Source organism: Ursus americanus, chromosome 1 (genome assembly GCF_024610735.1).
Source record: "Ursus americanus isolate L20-20 chromosome 1, mUrsAme1.1.p, whole genome shotgun sequence".
Lineage (NCBI taxonomy): Eukaryota > Metazoa > Chordata > Mammalia > Carnivora > Ursidae > Ursus > Ursus americanus.
In genome coordinates, this window is record NC_142127.1 from 57,570,427 (window position 1) to 57,580,757 (window position 10,331).

General features: G+C 35.4%; 1 protein-coding gene across 4 annotated transcripts in view; it reads left to right on the top strand.

The window, feature by feature from the left end:
* The window catches only part of UBE2E3 (ubiquitin conjugating enzyme E2 E3), an 89,201-nt gene extending 79,629 nt beyond the window's left edge, over positions 1–9,572 (top strand). For all 4 annotated transcript variants that reach the window (XM_045806244.2, XM_087861864.1, XM_087861866.1 and 1 more), the window contains exons 4-6: positions 3,731–3,863; positions 7,598–7,745; positions 8,940–9,572. In XM_045806244.2, the coding sequence (XP_045662200.2) occupies positions 3,731–3,863; positions 7,598–7,745; positions 8,940–9,037 (379 nt within the window). In that variant the 3' untranslated portion in view covers positions 9,038–9,572. The remainder of the gene's footprint in view (positions 1–3,730; positions 3,864–7,597; positions 7,746–8,939) is intronic.
* The last annotated feature ends 759 nt before the right edge of the window (positions 9,573–10,331 follow it).

Genomic DNA, 10,331 nt, shown 5'->3' on the forward strand with positions numbered 1-10,331 from the left:
TGATATTCTTGTGAACATGATTCACCAAGAGAGGGAAAAACAAATGATCTAGGATGGCACCTGGAACTGCTTTGTGTAAAAGAAAGAGAATTGCAAAATAGTGCAAAAGTATGAATAGCACCTGTCCTGAGATTGTTAACATTTATCACTCATTTTCTACTCAGCTGTGAAGCCTCAGTGGCAGGTCCGGTGCTAGTGGGTAAAATGCTTTGCTTGAATTTGAGTGGAGTCGTCTCTTGCATCCAACATCTCACCCCCCACCCCCCACCACCAAGAATGTCTTGATTTGCAGATGGCACCTTTGTGAGAAGGAAAAGGGCTCCCTATTCCAAACAAGGCACCAAAACAAGGGCTGGATTTTAGCCCTCACTCACTTTAGCCTCAGTATTCTTGGAACAGTAAAGGAATCATACTACCATAAGCTTTGGCCTTGCTCAGTCACCCCTAAGACAACAAGGAAAGTCACATTTAATATTTGCTATAATAAACATATCCTTTGTCCTGTGGCAAAACAGCATAAGTGAGAAGAAAGCAAACTTAAAAACCAGTACGAATTTGGTGTAGGAATCCCGGTTCTGCCAACTGGCAAAGGGGATTTAAGATGCATCATTTACTTTCTGTGCCTTGGTTTTTTCAAGTGTAAAGGGGGGGCAGGTGGCTTCAACCAGATTCTTTTCAGTCTGAAATTCTGTGATTCATTAAAATACAGTAATCCCCAACTTAACTTCTGTGTATCCTCTGAAGCATAGCATAGTTCTGCTAAGAACTGAAAAACATCACTGAGGAAGTTTGGTTTTGGGTTTTTATTTTGTTTTGTTTGGATAACGGCACCCCCTAGGTTCTTATATGAATAAGTATTAACAGAATTTGGAGATTAAATTAGATGTAACAGCACTGAAATTAATAGGAGGAAATATAGCAAACCATTGAGGGCAATACCGATTAGTTCATAGACTTTGTCCAAGTTCTGTCTGAGTCATTTTGTGGCTATGAGACATACGGAAAGTTATTTAACTCTCTGAACCTTTGTTTCCTCATCTAAAAATAGGAATGTACTAATAGTACCTACTTCATAGATTCGTAAGGAGAATTAAATGAGTTACGCACTATGATGCTTTGAACAATGCCTGGCTTGTAATAAGGATGGAATAAACCTTAACTAAGGTTATTATTATTACCACCACCACCACAGTGTGACATGTATAGTTTAGAAATATTTTAGTAAAACAGCCATACCATAGAAGTCTTTGACACTGTCATTTAATCGTATCATGATTACCTTAACTCACCAAGGGAAAAATTAACTTGGAAAAGAAAATGCTCTTGAATCAGGTTAAACCTTTTTTGTTTGTTTACCAAATTAGTACTAATTTTATGTTTTTAATTACAATAAAAATTCACTTAGGAAATATACCAGATTCTCAAATGATGACAGAGCAGTGAGCCAGTATTGTAATGAGTTTCAGTTGCTACGTATATTTGAAACATATAAAACAGTATTTCTTTTAAAAAATGTTTTTCCCTAAATAGGTCAAAATAGTAAGATTTTTTTGTTCATGTACCTGCCTTAAAAAGGTATTTAAAACATGCTGCAAACATTTTGATTATACCTTCAAGTTTTCTGTACCCTTTCCTATTTTCTCAGAGCACACATTTGATTATTGAAAGCATTACTTACCTGATGTTTATAATTCACAGTTTGTTTTACAGAATTAATAAGATACAGTTAAATTATTTTAACTATACTTGAAAATCCTATTGTGATTAATGTGGGTGATTTATCAATGCTGGTTTACCCTTATTTTATTTTATTTTATTTTTTATTTTTTTAAAGATTTTATTTATTTATTAGACAGAGATAGAGACAGCCAGCGAGAGAGGGAACACAAGCAGGGGGAGTGGGAGAGGAAGAAGCAGGCTCATAGCGGAGGAGCCTGACGTGGGGCTCAATCCCACAACGCGGGGATCACGCCCTGAGCCGAAGGCAGACGCTTAACCGCTGTGCCACCCAGGCGTCCCTGGTTTACCCTTATTTTAAAACAAACATGCAGATCATTTCTATACTAGTGGTCACTTTTAAAGAAGAAATGCTATATATGTATTATACATTAGTTCAGAAAGTCAAGATAATTTATGATGGTAAAGGTTAGGGAAAATGGAAGTCTGTAGATAAATTGGAAGAGAATTTAAGGAGTATTGGATGTGCCTTACCAGCAAATAATTGTGAGGCTAGATTTTATCTGAATTATCTCTCTCTTGTTTCGAATTTTATAAATGAAACGATGTATTGTTGAGCACAATGCAATGTGCCTGGGACTTAATAGCACCTAGCATTCAGACTTTGTTTCTAACATTCCCTAAATGTGAGACTAAAAGGAACCAGGGCTCCTTGAGGAAATGGCTGATTCCAAAGATGGGATCCTGGAACATCTGGTTATGTCAGAAAGTAAGGAAGTACTCATAAAATTACAGCAGCCTATCCCAAGAATAGAGGGGCCATTGTGAAGGGGCTCCTACTGGCCAAATTAGGCATCAAAACAATTAAAGGCAGTAGTGAATTATATAAATCATTTAAAAAAAAACAATCCATGAGACCACACCAGTAATACACAGATTCATACAAATGGGGAAAGAGAAGGATCAAGGGCTAGCTGGTAAATGTGGAGGAAATGCTGAAGTTGGAAAATCAGGATTTTATCACCATCACAATACAGTTCATTTAATTTAGCCAAGAATCACAATTGGGTGTTAAATCTAGGGGAGAAATTTTGATGAAGTGCAGAATATTTGCATGGTGTTAAAAGTGTCTATCCAAAGGTTTTTTATTGGATGCAGGGAAATGATAATAAGTAAACAGTAGGAAAATCAGACAGCACTTGATCTAGGTGATGAAAATTAACATGACCAATTAGGGATAGGTGAATGAATACCTTGGTACCTGAGAACACATCCCTTATGTACTATTTTGGTCGGAATGCACTGTCTGCATCTAATTATGAGGAAACATCAGATAACTCTAAAAAGATGAGCATTCTATTAAAAGGAGGAGGTGATGGGGAGGAAGATGACTGTATTCTTCAAAAAATGTTATAAAAGATCAAAGGTGGAAAGATTCGTATTAAAGGAAATGAACGACATGGAACATACAGATGATCACAAGAGTAGGTTCTGTATCTGGATGAAAATTGAATTTTTAAAAAGGCATTACTGGGTCAGTTGACAACATTATTTTGCAGATTATAGGTTAAAGTGTTTTATTGATATATTTACTGAAATTGTAGCTGTATTGTGAGTGTATCGGAGGTTAATTTAGGAAATGTGCACACTTAAGTATTTATGGGGAAAGGGCCAGATGTATTCCGCTTACTCTCACATGGCTCAAAAAAAAGCACCGTGGGTGTCGGGGTGTGTGTGTGTGTGTATACATACAGACATACATAGAGAGAATGTGTGGGAGGGAGGGAGAAGATGAAAAAGTTAATGGGTCAAAATGCTAACAGGGAGTCTGGGTAAGATTATACTGGTGTTCTTTGTTCTTGCAGTTTTTCTGTAAATTTGAAATACTTGCAGAAAATTTTATACGTATATGTATGCACACATTGGGGGTTATTTCTTTTTATTTATCTCATTGTTCTCGGTTGCTAATTTACCCATAATACTTAATTGGTTTAAGATGTTAACATTCATTGCTTACAGATATACACATTGATTTTTAATTTCTTTTAAATAGTGCTGGGCCTAAAGGAGATAACATTTATGAATGGAGATCGACTATACTTGGTCCACCAGGTTCTGTATATGAAGGTGGTGTGTTTTTTCTGGATATCACTTTTTCATCTGATTATCCATTTAAGCCACCAAAGGTAAGAACCTAGAAGTCCATTCTTTAATATTTATCCTTCTCCAGAATTCTAGAGGTTAAATGTGTATTGATGTAATCATTTTATTTCATTGTTTTTCATGAATTGATACGGAAGCTCTCATGTAACCAAGAATTTTAAAGCTGAAAGAAATTGATTTCTGCCTTATACAAATAACTTTGTAATCATCAGAAAGGATTTGTTGATTGTAAATAAAAGTATGCCACTTTGCATACCAGTAAAGCAGATACATTTTAGATTTATGTTATAAGAGAAAATATCCTATGGACCTTCCTTGAGAAACATATTGGGGTAAAAAGTAAATCCTGACAACTTACAGAAATAAGAATTAAATAACTTGAATTTTGTGCTCAATACCTTACCTTTATAGATCAGCAAAACTAGAAAACCATAGCAAAGAAGAGGGAAGCTACTGATAATATTTAATTAGCTTACTTTGTGCCCTCTGTAGATATGATGTAGTAATGGGAATGAGGGTGGCTGGGTGGTTTATGCCTCATTTGGCTCTCAGTATGAACTAGATGGATTAACAGAAGGGTTGAGTTGTACCTTGTAATGATTGGCAATTATTTTTCAAGTCTTAAACATAACAATTACCTGGATAGTTTCTTCCTCTCACTTCTCATTATAAAGTGGTCAGGCCAACAGGTAAAAACCACCAGTATTAAGCTTGAATATAATTATGGTGTAGTTACAGAGACTTCTGACATGTCGGGAAAAGTATGTTGTTATCAAGTCTTTAACTGTGATGAAATGTTTCTCCTTTCAACATAGTTCCTTATGTTCCCTACACTATTTAAAATACATGTAGCAGTTTAATGCCTGCGTGGCAGTTTAATGCCTGCGTTCACTTGCATGCTTGGGTTGAGGGGTGGTGGGGAGAGTAAAAATTAAGGGGTTTTTGTTTGTTTGTTTCTTTTGTTTTAGACCTAGGATTATTTCTCCCATTATCTAGTAAGACAACAACAGTTCCACCTAGTGGTATCTACCTCAAAGTACAGACACCAAGGTTCCCCATCATCTAGAGGTATTTTGCTATCAACTAGAGTTCTCAGTGTTTTGAGTACTATACTATGTGATCCCATCAGAATTTAAGATCTTTAAACGATTGTCTCATTGAATACTTTCATGTATGTAGAATATATCTTGCTAGTTCAAATAAAGAAACAAAGCCCTCATGTTAATAATACTACAAATTGTATTCACATTCAAAATGACACATGTTAAGTGCTGGTATATCACTAACTGCTCAGTTTGCAGTCATTGGTTAAGTTTCCTGTATTATAGAAAACAAAATCATAGGAAAATAGTTCATGGCTGTCTTTGATAAATGGTGATACTTATTTCTAGATGCCTCATTTTTCTTAAAATTGGTTTTAATGTGGTAGCAAAATTTGAAAAAGTTTGCAAGATTTATTTTTTACAAAATTATTTTTGTGAGGGAAGATTTGTTAAAGAAAAAGACTTCTATTTCTCTTGGCATCTTTTAATGTAAAATAGAAATTGACTAACAAAGGTTTCAAACTATAGTTCTGTATATGATTTATCAGTTGTTTTGGTTAATATAGTGGTTATGTTTTAATTTAGCATTTAATTTTTTTGCTGAAGTCTCGGTATTTTAATTTTCTAACGCTTCCATATTGAATCATTCCTCTTGCCTAAGATGTCTGACACAGTATTAAGACGCACTATCCAGATCTGTGGTTGAACAAGTAAAAAAGAAAAAATACTTCTGTTCTTGTCTTGGTGTTAGGTACAATTATTTCTATACAGTTCTGCTTATTTTTGAAGTTCAGATAAGGTGTTGAACTTCTTGAGGAATAATAAAAATTAAATTCTCTTCTTCACCAATTATTAATAGCTGAAAGGATTCAAAGTATTTTTTAAAAAATGTATTTATTTGAGAGAGAGAGTGTACGCATGTGCCAAGAGTGAGCAGGGGGAGAGGGAGAAGATGACTCCCCCGCTAAGCAGGGAGCCTGCTGTGGGGCTTGATCCCAGGACCCTGGGATCATGACCTGAGCCAAAGGCAGACGCTTAACCAACAGAGCCACCTAGGCTCCCCAGAAGTATTCAAATTATTGATTGTGTTGTGTTTATAAACCACACGTCTGTTGAGTATGTCAGCTATCGGTGATCTAAACATATATTAATGCCATATTCTAGAGCAGAAGTGTCCGAGAGAAATCTAATGCAAGCTACATGTGTAATTTTAAATTTTCTATGAGCTACATTAAAAGGGGTAGAAAAAGACAGTAAAATTAATTTTAATAACATCTAGTACATCCAAAATATTGTCCTTTGAACATGAAATCAATGTAAGAGTATTATTAATGTGATGTTTTACATTCTCTTTTTGGTACTGTGTCTTTGAAATCTGGTATGTATGTACACTTTTAGCTGATCTCACTTCAACTATAACCATATTTTAAGAGCTGTAAAGCTAGTGTGTGTACTGTATCACACAGAGGTCCTGGAGGTGCAGTCCTTCCTTTTTCCTCCCCTGCTAGACCACTGGTTTCTTTCTTGTTTTTAATTATGCATCCTTATCAGAAATATACTTTGGGGGCATTTTAATGTTTTCTTTCTAGATCCCACCTGGGAGATTCTATAGTACACTGCTAGTTCCAAGAGGTCAGAAGCTGTTTTGTTTCTTTTTTTCTCTCCTACTCCAGATTAAGAATTAGCCACCCAGTTAGTAGTTGTGATTGTTTTGAAACTTGCCAGTGTTTGTTCGCCTGATTTATCCTCTTTATTTCATATATCTCGGAGATATATTAGCTTCCTTTATTCATTACCTTAAGACCTTGCTTATTTCATTTTGCTGTCTTAGTCTAACAAGACACTGAACTAGTAGCAGAAATGAAAGTCGGAGAAATAGACTAGTGATTTCATCAGCCTTCCTCTAAATCTTGTCCACTATTTTCTGATACATGACAGGACATTAGCTGAGTTGATACTGATCTTTTCTACTAAGAAACTAATGTACCTTTTGTTTTATGGTAAAAAGTTCCTTCTTGCCTTTGGCACTAAAACACTTCTCTCTCACCTGTTTTAAACAGAGCTGTATGTGCACGTCTATATGGTGTATGTGGTCATACGTACATAGAATTATTGTATCGTTCAGTTAGAGCAAACCAGCCAAATCAGCTGCTTGGTGTAAAATGAATGTAGTTCCTAATCTGCTGGTTAAAAAAATTTCAGCCGAATTGAATAAAACCATTTACTTTCGTTTGTTTTTTTTTTTTTTTTTTTTTAAACTGGGCTCCACACTCAATATGGGGCTTGAATTCACTACTCTGAGATCAAGACCTAAGCTGAGATCGAGCTGGATGCTTAACCCACTGAGCCACCCAGGCGCCCCAAATAAAATCATTTACTTTTTTTTTCTTTAAGATTTTATTTATTAAAGAGAGAGAGAGAGAGTGAAAGAGAGCACATGAGGAAAGAGGGTCAGAAGGAGAAGCAGACTCCCTGCTGAGCAGGGAGCCCGATGACTCGATCCTGGACTCCAGGATCATGACCTGAGCCAAAGGCAGTTGCTCAAATCAACTGAGCCACCCAGGCACCCAAATCATTTACTTTTGATATTACTTAAACCTAGTATTTAATTAGCTCGTCAGTTAAATTATTTTCTATTTAGTATCTATGATGTGTTACCCTTCACTTTTGCTGGTGAGAGTTTTAGTTGGTAATAAAGCATTCATTTTCCTTAGGTTACTTTCCGCACCAGAATCTATCACTGCAACATCAACAGTCAGGGAGTCATCTGTCTGGACATCCTTAAAGACAACTGGAGTCCTGCTTTGACTATTTCAAAGGTTTTGCTGTCGATTTGTTCTCTTTTGACAGATTGCAACCCTGGTAAGCAAACCTTTATTATCACACACAGTGGGGCTACAGAAACCAGTGTGTTCTTGGTTGCCTTGACTGTGGATTTGAGAAAGTAAATGTTATTGGTGGAAAGATGAGCATAAATCATTTTGCAAGGAAATTATCAAAGCCATTTCATTTAGAATAGACCAAAAGTTTCACAGTAACTTTCTTTAGTTTATTAAGGGCATGCTACCTATAATTATTTTCTTTCTGTCGTTGATGGACTTTTTTCTGAATTATGTAGCGGTGCAAACCATGTCTGACAGGAAAGCCATTACAGGCACCAGTGCCTCCTTTTCTTGTTCCTTCCATGCTGCCCTGTGCTCTAAAGCAACCGCTTAGCAATGAAGGGCTTCTTGTTCTCCCTTCTTTCTTGGATTATAGTTAGGTATTTTAGAAGTAGTAATGGTGGATATTAAAGTGATAGTTGATGAGTTGGACTAGATTATGATTATATTAGCTCAGATATAAAGTCAGTAATAACATAGTTCCTAACATTTTTAAGAAATGCTTAATTGCTACATATTAACACGTGTAGTTGACTTGAAAAAGTGATGTGTAGGCCTGGGATTTTGCATTATCTTACTAAGTGGTCATTTTTTAAAGAAGTTGAATTATTTTTTCTACGTATTGGACTAATCACCAAAGGCTTTTACTTCTGTCGTAAGCCTAGCAGCTATACCTATGCCCAAGAGAATTAAAAAGGGCGAGGCAGCTCTAAATGAACTGATAGGGAAAGCTCTCTGAGAGAGCTTTGTGAAAGAACAAGGCACTGAAGGAAAGTAGATATGCATAATAATATTTTAAATGCTTCTGAATGTGCATAATATCTAGATAGAAATGCTGTAAACTGTGTTGTAAGATTTGAGTTTTTTAAACATCCAGAAGGAGGTAGAAATACAATCACCAAGCACACTTCCATTGCTGAATAAAATGCCAAGAGTAGTAGTATTAAAAAATCAAATTTATTAACTCAACATGTATTTTTTAGTTAAAAGGGCTTTTTAAATTTGAATATTAAAATACACAGATGATTATATTATTCGAAGCATTTTAATCTTGAAAATTTAGCCATTATATATCGAGGTGCTGCTGAAAAATTAGTGTTTCAATTTAATAGACTATTAAAACTAACTTTAAGACACAGTATAATATCTCTTAATGTTCTTTCTACTTTTCCAGCGGATCCTCTGGTTGGAAGCATAGCCACTCAGTATTTGACCAACAGAGCAGAACATGACAGGATAGCCAGACAGTGGACCAAGAGATACGCCACATAATTCACAGAATTTGTATGCGGTGTGAAGGAGCAGAAGGCCCCTTCCCACTGTGCTGCAAATCTTTATAGCCTTTACAATACGGACTTCTGTGTATATGTTATACTGATTCTACTCTCTGCTTTTATCCTTTGGAGACTGGGAGACTCCCCAAAAAGGTAAATGCTATCAGGAGTAGAACTTTGTAGCTGTAGATTAGTTATGTTTAAAACGCCTACTTGCAAGTCTTGCTTCTTTGGGATATCAAAATGTATTTTGTGATGTACTAAGGATACTGGTCCTGAAGTCTACCAAATATTATAGTGCATTTTAGCCTAATTCATTATCTGTATGAAGTTATAAAAGTAGCTGTAGATGACTAGGAATTATGTCATTTGTATTAAACCCAGATCTATTTCTGAGTATGTGGTTCATGCTGTTGTGAAAAATGTTTTACCTTTTACCTTTGTCAGTTTGTAATGAGAGGATTTCCTTTTACCCTTTGTAGCTCGGAGAGCACCTGATGTATCATCTCAAACACAATAAACATGCTCCTGAAGCCATAGTTTCCTGTCGTAATATTTTAAGTCAGTCTTGTTAGAAGGTGTGTCTGAGATGATTGTTGATGAAATAAAAATGCGGATATGAAGATTGACTACTAAGGACCAGTACAAATAAATGAATTGTTAAATTGAAAACATTTGAAATCTTGTTAAATGTGTAGAGTTTTTTTTTCCTTGAAGTACTAATGAGAGAATATAATGAGCTTAAATATGTAAAACTGAATTTTAAATCATTGATCTCAAAACACATAAAGCTCTACTTCGAAAAGATGATATTTGAGCAAAAGATAATATGAAATTTTGACTCGCTCAGGAATCTGGTATTAACTTATGGAACATTTTGTTTCCCAGCTGGTGATTTCCATCCACCATTGGACAGCGCTGTCAAATATCGGGTAGTGCTTCTGTGTTGTTGGTACACTTTTTACTTTACTTCTAATCCTGGTTGTGAATTTTCACGGTGTATGGTGTGTATTACCATTCTTATCATGGCACTTGGCCAGCAGATAAGCTAGAGGCAGAGTTGAACACAAACCATTGTCTGGCCTGAAAGCGGAATGGAACTCTGAACTGGTGTGTAGATGTGGCATTTATATCTCATCTGAAAAAATAACTAAATTGTAAGGGTTTTACAGTTTATATAAATTCCTTCTTTTTGATTACGATGATTAAATATTAGATTTCTTATAGGAGTTAGAATTACTTTGCAATATTCAAGTTTGGTAAACACTATAAATGTGTTTAATTTTTTTCTA